At 44.6% G+C, this 23,378-nt stretch overlaps 1 protein-coding gene across 2 annotated transcripts in view; it reads right to left on the bottom strand.

Moving 5' to 3' along the window:
* IRAK3 (interleukin 1 receptor associated kinase 3) overlaps positions 1 to 23,378 on the bottom strand; it is a 155,006-nt gene that overhangs the window by 67,213 nt on the left and 64,415 nt on the right. For both annotated transcript variants that reach the window (XM_069629760.1, XM_069629761.1), the window contains exon 7: positions 5,870 to 5,984. In XM_069629760.1, coding sequence (XP_069485861.1) covers positions 5,870 to 5,984 — 115 coding nt within the window. The remainder of the gene's footprint in view (positions 1 to 5,869; positions 5,985 to 23,378) is intronic.

Raw genomic sequence — 23,378 nt, 5'->3', positions numbered from 1 at the left:
CCAGGGTGCCAAATACCCTAACCACACATCCTGTGGAACGCAGACAGAGTGGCACCAATTGGAGGGCTTCTGTGGAGAAGCCCGCCAAAAAGTGGAACAAAGGGCCCGACATTGGTTGGAGTTTACAGAGACAGACACAAATGCCATTTTAGAAAAGAGTTCTGGTGAAAAGACCCAACTGGTGATTTTATATTAAATAAATAAACCAGCGGTATCTTTAACATTGCACCAAAAAGTGGTGTGTTTAAAATCAATGGGAAAATCCCATAGGAAATATTCTGGAGGAATATTTTGCGTGGTAACCACAGCCACCAGCCAGAAACTCGACAAGGGGGGACTGGACAGTGCCCCCTTGGAAACAGACCCAGGGGCAATCTCATTAACCCCTTCCAGTACTTCCACAATATGATGGTTTGTACTGGTTCTGTTCACAATTTTGGACTAGTAAAGTCAATGGTGACTTTACATGCCCTGGGAGACAGTAGTCAGTCCCAGGGTATGGAGTCTATGTTTGGGGGTCACTGTGACACCCCTGTGTTACTGCTACTGCACTGAGGGTGCAGTGTAACACATACACTAAAACAGATGATACCCTATGGAGTAAAAGACCCCATAAGCACACAATAAGTCAAAGACATACCTCAAATCATGCCTAAGAGTGGGAGGAAAAGAGTCTCACTCTTAGCAGGAGAAAACAACAAACCCCAAAAATCCAGCAAAGCTGCTGGGGGACTCACTAGGTTTGAGAAATTAGCCTTATAAGAGAATTCTCCCTAACAATCTTGTAGAAACCATGTGTGACAGGTATGGTAGGTCAGCCACTGGATCTAAGAGAAGCCATGTGTTACAGTTATGGTATGCCAGACCTGGAATCTAGTGGAAACCATGTGGTATGCCAGCCACTGGATCTAGTAGAAGCCATGTGTAACAGGTACGGTATGCCAGCCACTGGATCTAGTAGAAAACATGATTAACAGGTACTGTATGCCAGCCACTGGATGGAGTAGAAACCACGAGTAACAGGTACTGTATGCCAGCCACAGGATCTAGTAGAAACCATGTGTAACACGTACCTTATACCAGCCACTGGATCAAGTAGAAACCATGAGTAACAGGTACTGTATGCCAGCCACTGGATCTAGTAGAAACCATGAGTAGCAGGTACTGTATGCCAGCCACTGAATCTAGTAGAAACCATGAGTAACAGGTACTGTATGCCAGCCACTGGATCGAGTAGAAACCATGAGTAACAGGTACTGTATGCCAGCCACTGGATCTAGTAGAAACCATGTGTAAAACGTACCTTATACCGGCCACTGGATCGAGTAGAAACCATGTGTGACAGTAGAAACCAGGAGCAAAAGGTATGGTATGCCAGCTACTGGATCTAGTAGAAGCCATGTGTAACGGGTACGGTATGCCAGCCAAGGGATCTAGTAGAAACCATGCGTAACAGGTACTATATCGCAGCCCCTGGATCTAGTAGAAACCATGTGTAACAAGTACTGTATGCCAGCTCCGTGATCGAGTGGAAACCATGTGTAACATGTAGCCATGCCATCCACTGGATCTTGTAGAAATCTTGTGTTATAGATCAACTAGATTTGTATAAAATTGTTCTTTCTTGTTAGTGCTCTGGTTACACATTAAAGAACATTCTTGGGAGTAGTGCATGGGACACTAATCTCCTTTTAATACACGGCAGCTTGCACTATCCGTATAAAAGCATGTAAATAATGTTCTTATCACAGGATATTCGTGACCTCACAACTGTCCTGTAATAAGAACATGACATCACAACTAGTCTGTAATCAGTTATTACGTGTCCGTTGCGAAATCTGTGACGAATCCCTGGATGCTGTCCCTTCTCCCCTAGGGGAAGACCCTTCCCATGAGGCCTGGGAGGTGAGACCCCTACCAGATAGTGCCTCTCGGGGTGGTACTCAGTGGGTGAATCTCATGGGGAGGGAAGCCCCCTGTGGGATTAGGGACGACCAGGGGAGAACATGGTATTCCCATAGCCTACTTCACGCTAACACACCTTCCTGCTAAAAGTGCTTAATGGGCAGGCGGAGAGGCTCTTACCTGGTCCGACGTAGAAGGACCATCTGACGAAGCAGGGCAGTGAACGTCCAGGCCAGCCAAGTTGAGGGACCGTGTGGTTGCAAGAAGGTGCACCCGTTAAGAATCTGCAAGTGCTGCGGAGAAACCGCAGCACACCAGGAGTGCAGAGAAGCCTAGAGGCTCTGGAAACTGAGGGCAGAGAACCCAGAGACTGACAGGCTGAGATGGTAGAGACCCTAAAGGTAAAATGTCTACCAGGCGGTTGTAAGGGGTAACAGAGGGCCTGGCAGACACTGGAGCTACAATACTGGGGCACAAGGGAAGCCCCTGGGGGAATAGCTAAGACCCTTAATGAAAAAGAACTGCAGTACCAACAGAGAAGGATCCCACGGGTCTGGGACCTGCACCCTTTTGTGAAGATCAAGTCAAGTCATCTTCATAGTCACAGTACCTGGCAGGAGAGTAAACCAGGTCTAACGCTCCAAGGCAAGAGAAATACACGGGTCTGGGACCCCCAACCATAAGACTGGGCCCTCATGTAAACTGGGAACTTTGAAGTGCAAAGCAAGCCTTGGGACGGGGAGACACCTCCCCCTTCATGCCCCCTGATAATGCTGAACTGTGAATTGTTAAAAGCTGACAAGGGCTTGGGAGGAAGGGAGTCATTCCGATTCCGCCCAGCCCTTGTGAACTGGAACTTTGTTTATTTCCTCAGAAAGGAAGTGAGACCGTGAGAAGCGAGTTATTCTCACAAGCAAACATTTCCCCTACGTTGGAACTGTGGCTCATTTTCCATAAGAAGCGAGCCAGGAAGATCCAGAACCCTTTTCTTATTAGTTACAAGTGGGAGGGATAGAAGTAGGCATTTGGACACAACGGTGGACTATTTTTATTAACTTGGACATTCTGACTGACTCCTTAGTTCCTTATTAGAGGCATGGAAACCCCTCTCAGAGTTGGGGAGGGTTAGGTTTCCCCTTCATTTTTGGTTAAATAAAAAGTCTTTGCTAATCACCATGCCACTATTGTGTCAGACTCTTCGGCACCCTTACACATCACAATGCCCGTTGCTTGAGTAAGCACAGAGCTGAATTCCAGCGGTCACAACCGTACTTAAGTAAAACCGTGACAAGCTGTTCAAATTCCTTGCTTGTAAAATATCTGTCTGCGCCACCTCGCAGCCATTCATTGACCAGGAAGTGTTTATGGTAGAATGTTTAATGTGAGTTATATACATATCAGCAAGAATCTGCATGCTATTATTTATTTTAAAGCACAAAATGAAAATGTTTTGTCGATGCATTTTATTAAAATACTTAAACAATTTTTCTGCAACGCATTAGATGCTGCTTACTGGCTCTTTATATCAAAACAGATTCTGCAAGGATTATATGAATCATCAAATGGACGATCTCTTACATTAGGTTAAGCAAGAGGCTGCTAGTAAATGGCGTATAGCCATGTATTATAAGGAATAGAATACCCCCTAGTATGTATTAAAGGATATGATAAGTTACTTCAGACTTCCGGGACCTTTTAAAGGAGCTCTGCATTCAGTCTTGTTCCTCTGTTTGGTCACAGAACTCCTCAGTGACTTGAAATGTCCTTATAAAGTAGGCCAGGGGGTACATTATACCATATATAACAGGCTGCAGGTTTTGTTTTACTGCCTGGAACAGCTCATCAGGGAAAGCAATATTATCATTAGCATCTGTATTCTAAAGGATTTGTTTCTGAGGAAAGGGTTTGCCCAAAAACCAAATAAGATGAAAGAAACAAAGTCCGTGTTCTGAACACAATGAAATAAAATAAAGGGTAAGGCAGCAAGGTGAGCTTGAAATAAATTGTGGGCTGTTGGAGGAGGACAGTAGGAGAGCATGAATGAATGAACAGAGGAGACAAGAAGCAAGCCTAGACGCACCAAGAGACCATCAGCCATCTCAGAATAGAAATCGTATAACAAGAAGTAAAGCCCACTTTCTGAGCTCTCTGAATGGCACAGCTGCACCAGCAGCACGCAGTAAAGAAACTACAGCCATGACAGATTTTCCAGATGCCTTCCTTTAGAACACATTTTCTTTGTAAATTCATAGACTAAGGGTGTACCCAAGTCCGACTTTGAGTGAGCATTCGGCTGAAGTTCGGCTGAAAACCGGCTGTTTGACTTCAGCTGAATACTGTATGGTGGTACTTGAAGCTGTAGTCCACACCTCCAGCAGTATATTAAACTTGAATATACTGCTGGAGGTAACATGCCTTTGCCCCCAAAGGAAAATATTCAGATCTTTATTCCGCTTCGGCCGAATACTTGGGCCAACTATTCGATATTCGGCCAAATAGTAATTTCACTATTTGGTACACCCCTAATTACGAGTACAGTGGTCTGGTAAAAAAGTGAAGTTACTTCTACTTTTTTCGCACTGCCAACTATACGTTTGGCGGTAATGCGAAGGAGATACCTCCGGCACTTGGCATACAGAGTCTATTTCCCACTTCTTGATTCACTCTATCAGGGGAATCCTGACAAACCTGGGACTCATGGTAAAGAACAGGCAGATAGCTTCTCTGAGCCTTTGTTTATCATTGTCATATTTAATGCCTCATGTAAAATGAGGCTGTTATTCTAAGACAAAAAGCGGCATTGCAAAAGCTTTTTGTAAACTGCTTCAAATATGTCTTCGGAACACATTACATGGGTCTATCAAGGTGTTTTAATTCAATTGAAAACATTCTGCATTTATTCCACAGTTCAACAAATGGGATATCTCTTGCATCAGAGCATGCATTATAAGAAATATAATGCACCCATTCTGTATGTTAAAAGAAGTTGGGAGACAGCGCTGTGGCCATTTCACGAATTGAAACACTACAAACAAAAATGGCCGCTTTGGGAAAGGAATAAGGAATAAGGGAACTACTCCTAGTCCCTTCTCACTCTCCATGGAGGCCATTTCAGGATGAGTGAAGACTAATTCCAGTGGCGGGAGCAAGGAGCTCGGCGGACTGGAGAGGCAGGTGAGTGGAGGCTTCGCAGCAGGGAGAGGAGATGCTGTGGGGAAACGTGACATGGGGTGGGAACGGCAGGAGGCCAGAGCCCGGGTAGAGGAGACAAGATGGCAGCTTTCCCATGATCACAGGGCTTAGAAGGTGGGCCGACACCATGAGGTAAGGTCCAAGTTCTAAGTTCTTAAATTAATTGGAGATATGATGGGTTATGATATGATATAATATGATAGGTTAATTATATCGTGCTTAATACCGAGAGGTTTTTAAGCGCGGACCTGGGGATTGAACCTGTGGTGCTCTGTGTCGTCTTGCTTCCAAGGGGAGCACGTTGCCCCTGAGCTATCCTCCCGAGACAAGTCTCCAGGAGAGTATCATGTATGTAATCTCCCACATGTTAATAAACTTCACAGACAACTAGTGATCTAACAATACCCCCAGCAGCCAGAAGGTGTCATCACAATTGATTGTGAGACATGCTAAACTGGAGAGAGTTTATCTTCACAAGAGATTTGAAGTGAGGGGGGACCAGGAGGAAGGGGGGCAGGCAGGGGACGTGATCAATGAAACGCAATGCAAAAAAGAAAGGCAAGGAGAATCTAGTGAAGGGAGGAGATAAGGGGAGCACAGGAAAGGAATAAAAAAACATCTGAATTTAAAGACACATGGAGGGGGAGAGAAATGACAGGCAAAATGTAAACGTAAAAAACAGCTGTAGCAAGAAAGAGAGGATGAAAAATATTAAATAAAGGTATTATACACAGACAGCACAGAAGTGTCAGCCAACGAACACATAACTTACTGAGCACTGGATCCTGTCGAGAAGTGATCCGTTTTTCATGTACGGGTGGATCAGGCACATGCAGCCATTTTGAGAACAATATCCCACGAGTTCCAGTATGTTTGAATGACGAAATCTAGGTACAGGTAGTTGATAAGATATTAGTACTTTGGTTGAAGGGATCAGTAGTATTATATATGTAACTCATCATTAATACACTGTTAATCTAAGCGATTGATAGGAAGAAGATAATTGAGGCAGGGAGCAAGTGAGCGAAAGGGTTAATGAATGAGGAATTCAATGAGTGGGAGAGTGAGCTTGTAATCCAGAGGAGCGACAGGGTGAGTTAGTTAGTGGGTGAGTGAGTGAGCAAGAGTGATTAGGTAAGTGAACATTTCCGTAGCCTCTGAGATAGCTCAGTAGCTTGTGCTGATGATAAATTTGGCGCTGTGTCACCAAGATTTTTCCAGGGGTAGGCTTGGCATGCTCCTTGAAAAAGTAGTAAATTACTCATGAGTAACAGACTCCAAATTCAAACATGGACAGAAAAGTGATCCAGAAGGACCAACACCTTGATTACCAATTGATGCACATTTTGGAGTCAGTCGTGCATAACTGTCTCCAAGACCAAGGGAAAGGAATTGTGGGTGTGTCAAAGGGTTGTCTGAAAGGGAATGGGGCACCCACCCACAAAAGGTGGCTCAGAAACGCCTGTGAACACTCTTACATTCTAAGTGAAGCAGTTGGAAGCAAGGTGTGAGAGGGAATGTACATGTATGTAAACGTGTTATTTGCTTGGAGTAAGAGGCGATATGTGGTGGGATCACACTGTTGCAGGGGATGCAGCGGACATGGCTTTGCTATTGCACACTTTGCATATTCACCTATATTGTTTTAGCAACCCCCCAGTTTATATAAAGTGAAGTGACAGGGACCAGAAGCCCCCAGATGATGGCTGCTCTGTGGGAGAGACCCACAGTTAGTGGTTGAGGCAGCCACGGACACTGTTAAGAGGAAGGCCTGGAGTAACGTTTGGCGCTGGGACCGGAGTTGAAGATTGTGCTGCTATGGTAGACCAACAGAGGAGAGCACCAGAACGGAGTTGAAGCAGCAGGATGGGAAGCACCTGGGGGCACCATCAGTGATGCGCGGAGGACCGACCCCGGCTGCAGAGAAGAAGGGGCCTGGTATAGAAGCGGGCCCATGCTCAAGAATCAGGTAATTGCGGCTGCGGTGGTGGGTTTAATGCTGATGCAGATTGGATCACAGTGGCTGTTACTGCCATATCATGAGCTGAGTTGAACGGCAGCTTTGTGTGAGATACCTATAAACGGAGGGAAACTAATATTAAGATCCCCATCCACTATTCGATCAACCATTAAAGACAGGGTGGTGTCTGCCTTGTGCTGTTTCCCACGCATGGCCTCCACCCAAGAGGTCGCATTGTGGGACTGTCCCCGTATCAAGTGGCTGATTTAGTGGTGGAAGTGCGGAACACATCTTGAGACATTAAAGACAGGTTTACCAGAAAAGTCTATGGAATTGGCAGTGCTCAATTCATTGAGCTAGCTCAGGTAGCTTTGCAGAGCGTTTGGGGGACGCCTAGTTTAATTAAGAGTCCATCTACTTTTGTAGAGTAACATTTGTAGTCCAAATTCAAGGCACACCAAACTACAATGTTTTGCATGGTTGCCTCCAGTTTTGGATACCAATTGGAAGATGGGGGATTGTCAGCTGGAAACAGAGGTAAATCATGGGCCGCAAAATAGTGTGGCTACAGATCAAGATTTAAAAGATATTCTCATTGTGATCAGAGCACTCGGGTCAGATGAACTATCGTCTACAGCGGAACTCAAGTGCAGCATGGAAAAAGCCAAAGATTGTCTAGAAGCCTTAGAAAATGGCTAGCTCTCCACGGACATACTGAAACTAAAGTCTTAAAAGAAATTGAAGGAAATGGAAGCACACCCAAGAGAGCTTGAGTTGCAAATTGATGATGTGGGGAACAGGGAGAGGAGATGGAACATGCATCTCTTTGGGGATTTAGATGTGGAGGGAGAGATCTCGGGACACATTGAAGACCTGGTGCATATTCTGGCAAAGATCCACTTATAGATGAGCCTTCCTTAGACTTTTAAATGAAAAGAGTACGTAGAGGTGGTGGTGGTGGGGGTTCTGGCCTATGATCAACAGTCATCCTATGCCATGGTTTTACAGATAAGGAGCTCCTATGGAGAAAGGTTAGAGAAGAAGCAGCGCTGGATTTCAAGGGCAGAAAAATAGCAAACGCCAGGGGCACTTGCCAGAATGGGGGTGTGCTATACGTTGACAACCTGGTTCCCTAAGAAGGGAATCCAATTCAGGTGGGCATATACCCTCACCCACGTGTTTATGGTTGCAGAGAATCCTACTCTCTGGCTCTCCTTGAGGAGATCGATCATGTGAATAGGACTCTAGATGGAGAGCGGGAATAGGTTCAGCACAAGATGGGCAACGGTCCGCAGCAGTGCCATACTCTCTCACAAGGTCAAGGTGGAAACAGGATCAAGATAGCAGGTTCAAAGAAATTTCAAAACAACCTTAACACTCCAAGAGCTGGGAGGGAAAAGAGGGACTGCTGTCCTACTTGAGGAATTAGGGCTCTCTATTTGGAGGTGTTCTGTTTTGCCCAGGTTTAATAGGTGGTGAGAAGTGGATACTGGTTTCACATCACTGAAATATGGCCGAGGTTTAACACAGAATACAAAAAGGTCTGAATCCTATGGAGTCATCACTGAACTCCGGCAGGAGATCTCCTCCCAGAGGTCGGCAGCTGCCACATGATCCTAGCCTTGAGTGGGTTATTATGAGGGAGGATCACATGGAGCAGATGGCTGTCGGGGAGATGTGGTGACCCCATCAGCAGGGAGGTGGTATTCTTCACATGTAGAAGACACTGGAGTTCCTAAATTCATGATGGCGTGTTACCATTATACAAATCCCTCCAGTTGCAAAACCCTAACACCCCTTCCTACCAGACATTCTAGGCAGAATACATTTCCCACCTCATAGGTACATAACACACACAACATCTCCTGTCTCTGATTTTTTTGTGCTAATCTTAAACAAAATCAACTTAGAAATTCTATAAATCCTATGGACTCCAACTCCCATAAGTACTGGAATGAGGAAGAGGAAGAAGGAGTTAATATGGATCAAAGAAAATACTAAGTTGAACATGCAGGCTAGTTGTTGTAATGAGACCCAACTGTGAGGGACATTTAAAAATAGAATCCATATTGGCAAGAGAGAGAGAAGCCAAATGGAAGAAGAAGGAAGCAGAACCACAGGAGAAAACAGCAGACGGGAACAGACTGTGCTGGAGAAAGCAGGTGCTTTCAGCCTGCCGCTTGCAAGCGGTCCTTAACAGTGTGGCACGAGGCCACAGAAGATGAAGCAGGCATTGCAAGAGAATTGCTGGGGAACCGGCAGCAACAGCAAAGCTACCGGCAGGGCTGTCGAGTCCAGAAGCAGCAGGCTTACCAGTCACGAACGCAGAGCCAGCAGAAGAGCTGAGAGAAGGTCTACAGAGCGGAAAATGCCATCCCAAGGTAAAAGGTTCACCACAGCAATGTGCCATGGGTTGGAGGCGCTGCCAGACACTGGTGAGTCTGCCCAGAGATGTTGGGGACCCCGGGGCTTACCGACAGGCATGTGAGCCATTAAGAACTTATTCTGAATACCAACCGAGTAGAAAACAAAGACAGAATTTGCCCAAATCCTCATGCATGAGATGTCAATATGGGGAAGGTTGGAGCAAGTATTGCCACAAGCCAATGACTGCTAGTGAGGGAGTTAAAAGACAAAACTTGAACAAGTCTCTATATAAGAGATATCAATATGGGGAAAGTTGGAGCAAGTGTAGCCAAAAACAGATGAATACTACTGAAGAAGTTCAAAGGCCAAACTTGAACAAGTTTCCATATATGAGATGTCAATTTGGGGAAAGTTGGAACAAGTAGTACCTCAAGCCAAGAAAGTATATACAGTGAAGGAATACAACTGTGCTATACTGAGAGACAGTGAGAACATTATAAAGAAGCCCTGGTGAAATAAGTACATCAGGCAGTTAGCATTTACGGAGAAGATACCTGGCAGAGAAGCATACCAGGGGATCTGCAAGACCCAGAAAGGGATTTCTGGCAGGGGAGTTTACCAGGCAATCCATTTGAAATACACAGAGGCACAGACATTGTGGGCAGATACCTGGCAGGAGAATATACCAGGGGATCTGTAGAAATCAGATGAAAAGAGGTCCTGGCAAAGCAAGCACCAGGCATGTTGAAGGTAAATAAATAAGTTGACTTTGTGGGAAGGTACCTGGCAAGAGAGAGTGGATAGCTCAGGGGCAACACGTTTGTCTTGGAAGCAAGACAGCACAGCGCAACACAGATTTGAATCCTGATCCTGCGCTTAGAAGCCAATCTCTGGTATTAAGCGTGTTATAAAAGAATAATTATAATTATACCAGGGAATCTGATAAACCTACTAAAGGCTTTCTGGCAGGGGAGTATACCAGGAGGTTCTTCGTAAGAAGTTATTGTTTTAAAAGATATACTTTCACCATTCTTAAGGAACTATTGTTTGAAAAAGACACTTTTGCCATCCTTAGGCAGTGGTTGCTTGAAAGAGATACTGTTGCCAACTTTAAGGAGTCACTGTTTGAAAGAGACACTTTTGCCATCTTTAAGGAGTCACTATTTGAAGGAGACAATTTTGCCATCCTACCTGAGACATCCAGGGGGAGGGATCCACCCTCTCGATCCAAAGACTATTTAGTTGGATTTATTTACTTGTTTTTTTTTGCCATGCCTTGAATCAGAGTCGTTTTCCTTACACTCTTAGTTGTTAATTTTTAGTGTGAGTGTCAGATTAAGGTTTTGAACACAAGGACAGTGTATATATATATATATATATATATATAAATTGACGACGAGACACAGACTGATCTTTAGTTTTAGTTTCCTAGGTAGGAAAACTCTCTTTAGGATAGGGACAGATAGGACCACCAACTATGGAACTTACCTTTGGGTCAGAAAGAATAAAGCCCTGAACATGAACACTGAGCTTTTCAGTCCGCCATAGTTAGTCCGTGGCTGACCCGCACAGAGGAAGTGAGCACGGCTAAGCCCTATTTGTAATCTTGGCGGCATACAAAGGAAAACATTGCCAGATTGGCCAGGGACAGAGAGCCAACCCAGAAAGGGGGAGAGGTATAAAAGGGGTCCACATGAAGCCGGAAGTGCGGGTTGTTTGGTTGAGGTTAGAGACGGGGAGGTGGTGGACCAAGACATCAGAAGGAGGAAGGAAGGAGCAGCAGATTGCAGAGGCGATTTCTGGAGAAGGTGTGAGGTATTGGGTAGTGAGTGCAAGTGGTACTGCAGTGTGATTGTGTGTGCTAATGTGTCAAGGGAGTTGAGGATAGGTAGTGTAAGCAGTGAAAGGAGGGTGTCTTGAGTACTACTAGAGTGAAGGAGGGAGTAGTCGAGTGGAGGAGAGAATAGTGATGCTTAGGAGGGACTATTAGAGTGGAGAAGAGAGCACATTTTCACTTAATGGCAGGACATCTTGGTCTAGCGAAAACGCAGAAGGCACTGCTCAGCCAGTTTTACTGGCTAGGGGTATATGCTGAAACTAAACAATTCTGTGCATGCTGTCCATCTGTCAGAAGACCTCTCCTGATGATATGATAGGTTATTTATAACGCACTTAATACGCAGAGGTTTCTAAGCGCGGGACCGGGGATCGAACCTGTGTTGCTCTGGGTGGTCTTGCTTCCAAGGCAAGCACGTTGCCCCTGGGCTATCCTCCCGAGGCATGTACCCTGAGCATGACCACTGCCTTTACCCATCAGCAAGGCACCCTTGCACAGGATCGGTATGGACATGTTCGGCACCCTGGAACCATCCAACTCCGGTAACTGATATATATTGGTGATTGTCTGCTATGCGACCCAATAGCCAGAGGCTTTCTCTATGAGAAGTAATACCACCAAGTCAAAATTGAAAGATATTATTCCTTTCTTTACGAGAGGGGGCTTCCCAGCAGAAATCCTTACCTACCTGGGAACCAGTTACAAATCAAAACTGATGAACAAGATGAAAACTCTAATGAAAATCTGCACTCTGAAAACATCCATCTACACCCCCCAGACAGATGCTTTCGTGGAATAGTTTAACAAAACCTTGAAACACATCCTTAGAAAGCTGGTCTCCGAAGATGGGAGGAATTGGGACAACCTGATTCCCTGGTCTCTACTTGCAGTGCAGAAGACTAAATCACTGAGACATAACTCGATATTCTGAGAGATGAATGTGAAGGGCCCAAAAGTCGACAAACCAGTGACTACTCTATGATTGGGAGCAACCGGGAATATAAGTAAAAGGACTGCCAACTTGTGAGAACCGATCTGTAAGAAGCACAGAACCTACAAGAAAGTGCATACAACCGAAATGCCAGGCTACTTACTCTGAGAGGTCAGAAATGTGAGCTGGACAACTTTGTGAACGTTTTTCAAAAAATGCCATTTTATTATCATATAAGGTTGGATAAACACCTCACTATCCCTGCCTAAAATAAACGAAAGTAACAGAGGATATCTGTCCCTCACGCTTCTACATACAACAAATAAACAAGGAAATACATGCCAATTCCAAACAGAAAATAATGAATGAATTTGTAATGTCACAACAGTCTCTCTTTGTAACCTGGGTGAATTCTCCTTCCCCAGGTTTAAACGTGATTCTGTTTCATAGGTCAAAAAAGAACACAAAGAAATCCTGATTTGCAACAATGTTCAAACACAGTACGGTACCACTTCAACTTGTCAATAGAAAATTCCAACTCAGCTTGGTGTAGCTTAAACTGGTTAACAAAATGTTCCAACAATAGAAGGTTCTTCCTCTTTCTTGAACAAGCTCTCAGTTCACCAATAGCAATAGTAATTGTCTTGGTCAGGATGTATTGCCACAACTACCTTCACCACCACAAACAACATACATTTTCTCTGTCAGGGCCCCTATTTTTAGCATCGCCAAAGTTTTGCCACCCGGGTATAATCCCCTGCCCGGACAGTATTTTACAACAAGTGCTTTTGGGGTTAACGTCAACTGACAAGAGTTTCACAACAACTTCATAAGGTTCAAAAAATTGCAGCTTCAAAACTTCCAACAAATTTTCAAGGAAAACAAGATTTATATTGGTGCTCTATGATGCTCTTCTGCAAATAATGCTCCTCTCCTTCTCAACCTCTTTTCCAAGAAGGGCAGCATTTTTGTCACTCTTGTTTCCCCACTACACAAGAAACTGATAGCGATAGGTAATTTTACTTCTCCCATGGCTTGGGCAATGTTAGTTATTACCAGCTTTCACCATATGTTGTACAAAGTATTGGTAACACATTTCACTGCTTATGAACCTTCCAAAAGCCCCTTTCTGTAGTTGGCAGCTCCTGATTGAAATTACCTTGGTTTTAGGTTTTGCTGCCTTGGGCATTGCTTGTAGGTGTTCAATCTTAACAAGGTCACCCTCTTAGTATCCTGGGGTTTCCATAAACTCACACTTTCAAGATTATAGTCCTTTGGCTTGCTTTTCAATAATTTGGTATTCAAAATTACCCTGAAAGTTATTTCCACTCACAAACGAGTGCTGCTTCTGCTGCTTTTCAGTTGTTCGGGATGTAGAAATGCTTTCCGAACTACTTTTAATTAATTTATTTTAATGTATATAATTGTTTTTTATGACGGGTCTGATACGGTACGTGAGTTTGGTTTCGAAGCGTGGATGCAGGATTCGAACCTCTGTTGCTCTGCGTGGTCTTGCTTCCAAGACCATTGCGTTGCCTATGTGCTATCCTCCGTTCACACACAAGTGTTCCTCACTCGCCAATCGCCTGCCTTGCACACGTGTATGGGGAGGGAGTGTTCTGGCGTCACTATCAAGCTGTGAACTCACTGGGTAAGATGTACGCCTCCCTTCCTCTCGCTGCTTGCAGGACTTCTGTTCTTGTGGCAGAACCCGGCAAACTTCTTCAAAACCCGGCAAACTTCTTCTTTTCATCCACCGCCGCCAACTGCACTTGGAGCTCTCGTTGCACCTGAGGTTCTCTGGTGCACGCCAACCACCAGAGACAACCTCGAGGCCCACGGGTGCATGCCAGACACATTAGATGGCCTTGGGGAAAGGAAAGCTTTCCTCGCCTTTGCTTCCCGCTGCCCAGCCACTGCAGATTAGGTCGCTAGAGAGCAAGCTTCCCTCTTGAGTTCCTGCTGCGCGACCTATGCACTTCAGGACTGGAGAGGCACAGACCATCTCAGGACTGGCAGCTTCTCTCTGTCACGCAGTGGTCCTGGCGTCTTCTCTCGGCTCCAGATTTTGCCTGGGCTGCCTGCACAAATCACAGAGCTTCTGTTTCCTGCTGCCCTCCTCTCCCTCAACTTCACTAATGGCCTGCACCTGAGGGGTCCTTTTAAGCCTCTCAGTCTCCCTCAGGTGTGGGTAATTTGCATTTGCATTAATGATCTGACCTCTCCTGCAACTTTGTACCTTTTTGGTCATCTTCCTCGTCCCAGTACTTAGATGATTATGGGCCTTGAAGTTCCTAAAGGAAACATTTGGTTTTCTTATTTCTGTTGTTTTACAATAAGCCATCAGAAGAGTGGAGCTTCGGGGAAAGTTGAGTAAGGGGGTTTCCCAGTCTTCCTGAACTGTTTTCCCCGCCCCCATGTAATCATCCTGCAGAACACCAGCCGCGGGGTCAGGATCAGAAAGCATCTGCCTTTCCCTGGCCACATGAGAAGGGTCCCAAGTCAGGTTTTCTGGGGAGAATCCTTTCTGATTCATCACATCACTTTCCAAGTGGGGAATTAGGTAATGGTCCTGCTACCTACCACACAAAAGAAAATGCTAGCTAAGTGGCATGGGTCATAAACCATAACCAAACTGGTCCCCCCACTAACTTACAAAGTGGAACAAGTGCACCATTGCAAGCCCTCCCTACTGTATCATATATATAAACTAAAACGCTGGAGGAAAAACAGCAACCCACAATTGCTCTTGCTGAATGCCAATAATATCAGAAGAGCACCATTACCCATCGAAGTACGAGGAGTAACCATGCGGTAGGACTAACCACAACAGAACATCAGGAGGTAGCCAAATGGTTTGGGGGATATGCCACCGTGTTCTCCACAACACCTGATACTCACCTCGTCTGGAAGGATGATATGTCTGAAGCTGTATCGATTGCCCGAGGCCCAAAAACAAATAATAAATGAAGAACTCAAAAAGATGCTGGATTTAGGGGTCATCATACAGTGATTGATCCTCCCTGACTGTGCTTGCCCAAAAACCTGACAATATATGCCGTTTCTAGATTGGCTTTTGATGCCTTAATGAAATATCCAAATCTGATGCCTACCCTATTCCGAGGATAGACAAGCTGTTGGAAAGACTGGGCCCTGCGAAATATATTTACAACTTGGACCTAACAAAGGGGTACTGGCAAGTGCCTTTGGATGAGGAGGCTAAGTGCAAAATCGCCTTCTGTACCCCGTAGGGTATTTTTCAGTTCACTGCGCTACACTTTGGTCTACATGGGGCTCTGACAAGCTTACAAAGGTTGATGGACTTCGTCCAGGTTCACTGCCAAGCCTTCACTGGAGTTTACCTGGACGATAGTGTCGCCTACAGTTCAACGTAGGTACTTCTAACCTCCAGCCCAACAATATGCCTTCTAGCCCAGTCGTTGGTCAAATATTTGGGTTTTCAGGTGGGAAACAGCAAAGTACTACCTCAGAGAGCCACGATCGACACAGCCGAGCAGGTTCCTGGTCCCATCACGATGAAGGATATGCATGCCTTCCTGGGCCTAGTCCGCTATCATCACTGTTTTATCCACAACTTCTCATAAACGGCAGGGCCCCCAACCAACAAACTGAAAAGGGGTCATTCCAACATTGTGCGGTGTGATTTCAAGGCCTAGAAAGTCTTTGATCAACTAAAGAGAGCTTTTTGTGAAAGCCATATTCTGATTGTGCCAGACTTTGATAAAGAATGAATTCTTCAGGCATGCACCTCTACTGTGGGTCGGGGAACCATATTGTCACAAGTAGAAAATGGGGAAGAGAAGCCAGTGATGTACATCAGCCACAAACTACAATCCTGGGAAATGAACTATCCTGTAGTTGAATTAGAATCCCTCGACATCAAATGGGCTGTTTATAGCCTGCGGTATTAGCTCACTGGTCGGAAATTTAAACTGGCGACAGACCATGCCCTGCTAGTCTGGATGGCCAGTTATAAAGACACACATTCTCTCATTCTGAGGTGCTTCTTGGCCTTACCGCCATTCTTGTTCACAGTTGAACATTGGACAGGTACAAAACAGCAAACATAGATGTTCTCTCACGACACCCCCAGACACTTAGCCGACAGGGAGAATGGAGTGGAAAAGAGGAATCAGGAGAAAGGGTGGAGGTCTGTGACGATGTCAGTACCCTGGCCTTGTCAAGAGGAGATGGGAACCCCTCTCAGCCGGGATTGAAGGCCTGTTAGGAAGAAATCCAGAGCCAGTTCTTCCTCTGAGGCGGACGGTGGCAGATGAGTGTCCTAGTTCCTGCCCCCGTGCCAGTATGTTCTTATGCACTACACAGTCTTCTCAAGCCTTGCCTCAATCAGTTACTTGCCAGTGTCTCTCTATTTTTTCTAGAGACCACACATTTTATACCAGAGGCAAGCAAATAAACTCAGGATTCAACCCAACATGTGCATCCGACGTCCTGAGCGGGGAATATGAGAACACCAGAAGACGGCCATAGAACGGGGCAGAGTGAGGCAGCACCCGCAGACAGCAAGCACTGTTTTCAATGGTGTACTGCTTGAAAGGCAAGAGATGGCGAGTGGAGCTGCCTGTAGGTGCAGCCAAGGTATAAATCAATGTAGGGCAGTCGGGTGGCTTCGTCATGCCTGAGCAATGTGACAAAATCCCACTAACCCACCAGAGACGAAATAGGGAAAAGTATCCACCCTCTCCCAGACTAACTAATGAATATGAATACTTACCATGCTGGGCCACCGTGGGCACACTGCGGCAGGTGCAAGAAACTGGGCGGGGCTTAGCCCACTATTTCTCTTTTTCCAATGCACAACCATGCCCGGAGTGGTGAAGGCAGTGGCAGATTGGCATGGGCAAGGAGACCAATCCCCAGGCTGAAGGGGAAATATAAGGGAGGATCATGAATTAGGAAGTATGGGTTATTTTGGTGAGTTCGAAGACGGTGGACGACCAAGAGTCCAGCAGTAGGGAGGAAGGAGCAGTCTACTGTGGAAGCAGTTTGTGAAGCAGGTGGGGCATTGGCTAGAGAGTGGCACTGCAGTGTAAGTGTGCATGTTTGTGTGGAAAGTGTAGAAAGGCTAGTGTAAGGTGTGGGCATGAAGCAAATGTTAGAAAGTGAAACAAGGGTGTCTGAGTAGCATTTATTCTGATTTATTTTTTTAAGCTTTATTTATTGAACATTTATAAGGCGCCTCATACAGCGAACAGTGTTTCCAGAAGAGGGGAGTATGCGTGGGGAGGAAGAGAGTAGTATTGTGGAGGAGAGAGTATCGGAGACGAGGGAGTAGTAGTCATGAAAGGAAGAGTAGCATCAATGGGGGAAGCAAGATTTACGAGGAAAACATCAACAGGACAGAAGAAGAGTGGGAGGAGTAAGGAGGAGGGACAGAGCAGTAAGTGTAGAAAGGAAGAGTGTGTTAGAGAAAGTCTGAATCAAACAGCATAATTGCAAGGCACTATCAAGATTCCCATTACAACACTAACCAGTCAATAGAATAGGAACATCTAGGAAGACCCTAAAGGAGCCTTAGATAGAAAAGGACATTTGCCCATTTGGTGCCCACCAAAAGGACAAGACAGATCTTAAACACTAAGAGTTACCCGTTAATATCTATTAACCTGTGATCAGTAAAGCCTGGGTTAGGGTAGAGGCTCGATATAGGACGAGAGAGATTGGGACAGTACCAGGGCCCACAAAGATGACAATAAAAAACCTAGAACCAATAAGGTTTGGAGTGATCCTAGTGCCATCTGTGACAGCAGAGAATATCAAAATCAAACCCAAAACAAAGGGCCTACATACATTACTACAGTGTGCATGACAGCGTTTTACTACGCGTGCCACGACCTTTCCAGATCTGATAATTGTTATTGGAAGAAGAACAAACTCAATACATCAAAGGGGCAGTGATCTACTTAATTGCTTGGTCTGATCATGACCTGGTCATATTGCAGTTAAGACTTACCAGAAAAATATACTGGTTGATGGCATTATGATGACACCTTATTCAGTTACCCGGCTTTTAGGCCATTTTCGGGGAGGGGTGAAATAGAGCATTACTTTGAAGAGTGTATGAGGGTAAAGGGGTTGTCCCAGGTATTGTGTGGGGTGGTCAGTGGAGTAACTTTGCTGAAAATGTTGGGGGAGGAGGGCATGATATCTAAAGGAACGACGCCCCTGCCAAATGAAGGGGCAAAAATGGTGTGCCACGAAAGTTAGGGGGGATAAACACCCTTGCCCCCCCCATAATTATACCCATGGGGGGTGGAGCGAAAGCTGCATTTACAAGCCTACTTTTTATGGGGAGGGCGAAGCAGAAACAGGAGAAGTGAAAAAGGGGGTCTTGGCTATGATTTGCAAGTTGGAATCTAAATTGAGGTCTAGTACTGCAGTGAAGCTGGATTTAGTGGAAGAGATCAGGACCCTCAGAGAAGAGTTGAGGTCACTGCACATTTCGAAGTATATAAAAAAGGACATTCCTGAAGCAGAAACGTTATGATCAAGAGGGCACCGCAGGTGCCATGTCAGCTAGTGGACTGATGCAGCGGTAAAATGTGACTGTGACTGAAACGTAAGGGGACTGAGAAGGGGAAAGTATTAGGGACTCTAGGGGGATTTCTGAATTATCTGCCAAGTATCATACTGTAGAAGAGACGGTCACCAACGACGAGATATCCCAGCATTTGGAGACCTTAAGTTTCCAAACTGAAGGAGGAACAATTACAACTGCTTGAAAGCTCTGTAAATGAACAGGAAGTGTGAGTACCAATAAAAGGTATGAAGTGGGAAATAGTCCAGTTATGTACTTACTAACTTTTCCCCAGATAAACAGAGTACAACTTTACAAGAGAATCCTTGATAGGTTTGTTGCCTACTCAGTGTCATATTAGACTTATTTCATGGGGTCCTGATAAAAGCGTACCTTCTGCATTTCTGGAAGTTTCCATTTCTGTATCACTGTGTAATATTTTTTTTACCATTATATTTTCTTATCAACATAGCCAGACATCATAGTATCAACATGGTACAATTAGTGTCAAGAGGGTAAAAAACAAAAAAGGAATTCAACCTAATACCCAAATCAGAAGCAGTCTCTGGATACTGCAGAACTCCACCATAGACGAGATAAAGCTTGGCTGGGGTAGGGAAGGGGGGGCAACACCCAGGTACGAGACAAACAGGGGGTACACTGTAATAACCAGACTCACACTGCTGTCTGGCTAACATCACATATCCCAGCATCAGGGGCAACCCACGTCGCAGCAGAAATGACTTGAATAAATGATTCCTCTGCTTCACGCAATATGCCACTTGTTCCAGTAATGACAGCTTTGTCATTCCACTCAGCTGAGCACTGTTTCCCAGTTGTGTACTTACTAACTTTTCCATTCTGTATTATATAAAGCTGGAAGGGGTCCAAAACATTGCTTATCACAATGACCAATATTGCTCTCAATGTGAATATGAAAATACCCACAAGGGTTTTGGCCATTAGTTTAAAGAAGCACTTGTCAACTTTGATACACATCCAGAACCAAGAGGTATTTGTAGTGGGCTGACAGGGTGCAGATAATGTCTGAAAAACTATTAATGTAATGCATGCCTCAAGGGATCTCTTAACTAACTTGATCTAGCTCAGCCTAGATGCTGAGAAGGATTTTGACAGGGTTGGAGGTTTTTAAAAGGGGCTTTGGAAAGATTTGGCTTCAGGCTAAATTGGCTCTGTTGGTTGGGTGAGTAAGCCAGTGTCAGTAGTAAAGATTAACAGCAACACTTCTCTGATGTTTTCATTGTACAGGGGACTCCAACAAGGCTATCCCGTTCTCGACTGTTATTTGGTCTCGTTATCAAATCCTTGGTGTCAGCTATTATGCGCTGTGAAGGAGTCAGAGGGATCAAGGTAGGAGGAGAGGAGGACATCATAGGGCTCTTTGCTGACAATGTGTTATTGTACATAACCTACTAGAGTCTTTGTGGGCTTAATACTGCAGTATCGGAAGTTATCTTGAAATAAAGAAAATATGGATAAGTCTTCAGTATTTCCCAACACTTACGTAGGTTTTCACAGATAAAACAATATCATGTAGTAGGGATTTATGGTCTTTGTTAAAGATGACATTTATTCCACTTTGGCAATCCTTACAGGTGGATTTTCAGAGATGGTGATCCTTACGGCTGCGATGGATGGGTCTGCTAACAATTTTTGAAGATGAATGCATTTTTTCTAGATCAGGGGCCTGCAACCTTTGGCTCTCCATCTGTTTTGTGATACAACTCCCATCTGCCCTGGTCAGCACACTCAATGGTGAGGTATCGTGGAACTTGCAGTCCCAAACATCTGGAGAGACACAGGTTGCATACCCTTGTTCTAGATTGTTGTATATATTTACTGTGCTTCCATTTTTGTAAGGATATTAATCTCTCTCTTCCTCAATTTCTCTGGGACGACACAGCAGCTGGAATACTGCATACCTGTTTAATATTGGCTTCAGAGCCAGCAGGGGTTGAACATTCTCATATTGAAGAATTTTATTGGGATGCACAACTGTTAATGTTATGTGATCATTTGAGGCCTGGATGTGGGAAGCAATGGAATAATCTTGAAAGTTGTATACTGAGGCCTGTTAGAGTTGTGGGCAGGTTATGGGTTCCTCGCTCCGTGCTTCCTAATAGGATTTGAAATCACCCAGTCCATGTCACATTATTGGGTTTTGGAGACACAGAGGAACACTGGGGAATTGTCAACATGGCCTTCCCCCTTTAGCTTGGCCTAGATTTCAAGGGCGACATGAAGCAGCCCTGGCATAAGTGGGACATTTATGGAGGCAGGGGACAGTTATAGAGTTTCTGGAATGCTGTAGATTTTTCTCTACCAGCTTTGATAGGGGTCTTTATCTGAAGATAAATGGAAGCAAGCTATCTTGAAGCCTCTTAAATCTTTTGAGTGTATCAGGCGCTCATCCAGGCAATAAAGGACGTTTATTGGTTCTAAATAAATGCATCATTGAAGTGTAATGCCTGAAGTCTGCAGAACTGAAGGGATAATGGGAGAGAGATTTAGCTCAGATGGTCCATGAGCACTTTTTTTGTGGAAGTGCCAGTGGCGGCTGGTGAATGTATTAATTGGAGGGGTGTAAATGTTTCCCACAACCATACAGGAGTGACCGAGAGTAGCAAGGGAGCCCGAACAAACCTGGGGCTGGGGGCTCTCCCCCCAGAGAAAATGTTTAAAATATTGGGTTAAAATTGTGCATTGTAGAGCACACTTTCTGTTAAAAATTAGGTAAAAAGCCATACAGTTTGCTATCAGTTTTGTAGGGTGACACGTAAGAAATTTAATAGATGCAAGCCACCAAAAGTGAGTGCACTTGAGCATTTTTCAACGCATTTTTAGGATGCCTTTTCTCAAAGTATATACCAGTATAAAACATGTGCATGCTGTCTTTGCCCATACATTTCCATGCTGGCTGCCCCAATATATACCAGTATTACCATTTAAGAACCTATCCATATTTGATTTTACCATAATACTACTAATAATACTATAGGACACATGTCAATGCTGGCTCAGCCAATATATGCCAGTATCCCCATGCAAGAACATATTCTTGCTGGCTTTGCCAGTAAAAATGGCATGCGCTAATAAGAAAACAAATCTAACCTGGCTGCACCAATGCCTGAATAGCCGTGTGAGAACACCCATCTTGCTGGCTTTACCCTTGATGCCAGTAAAAACTGCAATTCCACACTAAGGAAATCTATCCAGACTGGCTGCAATGTAGGACAGTCTAGCCACGTGATTTGATTTGGTTATTTGTAACGGGCAAATCCTCTAAGGGAACCAGGCAGAAACTGCATCTAGGCGCACATGTTGACATTGGGAAACAGAAAGAAAAAACAGAAAAGCATTATTGTATACAATGAATGTTTTATTGGAAGAGATGGCTGTTAACTCCTCCCTAAATAATGACAGAGAGTTTAGTTTCTGGAGATCAAGTGGCAGCGAGTTTCAGGCTCGAGGATCATACACAGAAAAACATCTGTCCCCTTGATGTACAAGGAAGGAAGCAGGGTCTGTCAAACGGTTTTGACCAGCAAATCGATGTGGGCAGGTTGGACAGTAGGGATATATCTTGGAGACAGGATAACTAGGGGCTAGGTCTTGGAGGCACTTAAAAACACGACAGAGGATCTTAAAATGGATCCTCTGTAGTACCAGAAGCCAATGAAGACGTCTGCGGAAAGGGGATACTGACGTAGTTCTTGGAAGATTATAAAGAAGTCTAATGTTTGCATGTTGTGCGACTTGAAGACGATGCATCCGGCCAGCCGAAGTAAGGATACCATTGCAATAGTGCCATTTTGAATTCACCAATGACCCAAATACAGCTGGACTATCTATTTCTGGGATAAGAGAAAGACTAGGCCACAACAATTTAGGTTGCAAGTAGATTGACTTTTATGGTTTCACTGACCTGTAATTTACTATTCAGGTTCGCTTGCCAGATGCAACTGAGATTCTTGACTTTAGAGAGGAAGATAGTAGGCACTTCAAATAAGGCGGGACAGGGATGCAAGAATGCAAATCTGACAACAGATTTTAGGGCCAAACAGAATTATCTCGGTTTTAGTGGGGTGTAATTGCAATTTGTTTTGCAGCATCCAGCTTTTTATTTTTTGGGCACATGCTAACATTTGCTTGATTGCACTTTTTTTTAAGCCTGACAAATTTGGGTATCATCGTCGTACGAATGGTAACTAAGATTGAATTTGGCGAAAAAATGTCTAATTATGGCCAAATGTAAATATTATATAGTAACGGGGAGAGGGAGGCTCCTTGTGGAACTCCACAAGAGACAATCAAAGAATCAGAATAGTAGGCTCCCATATTTATCTGCTGGGTTCGATTCAATAGAAAGGGGTTGAACTACTTCAAAGATTCTTCAGACACCAAAGCAACCTTGGAAAATCTGGATATCCAAATCAATTGCATCAAAGGCAGTCGATAGGTCAAGCATGACCAGCATCTAAGATCACCTTCATCGGCAGGCTTTAGGATTTCATCCCAGACAGCCACAAGTGCAGTTTCAGTGCCATGGCATGGCCTAAAGCCTGACTGCAATTTGTTAAAGATTCCGTGCTCTTCAAGAAATGTT

Source organism: Ambystoma mexicanum, chromosome 12, assembly GCF_040938575.1.
Source record: "Ambystoma mexicanum isolate Mex_15411 chromosome 12, UKY_AmexF1_1, whole genome shotgun sequence".
In the NCBI taxonomy this organism is placed as follows: domain Eukaryota; kingdom Metazoa; phylum Chordata; class Amphibia; order Caudata; family Ambystomatidae; genus Ambystoma; species Ambystoma mexicanum.
The sequence above is the reverse complement of the archived record's forward strand: the minus strand, read 5'-3'. Positions and strand labels throughout refer to the sequence as shown.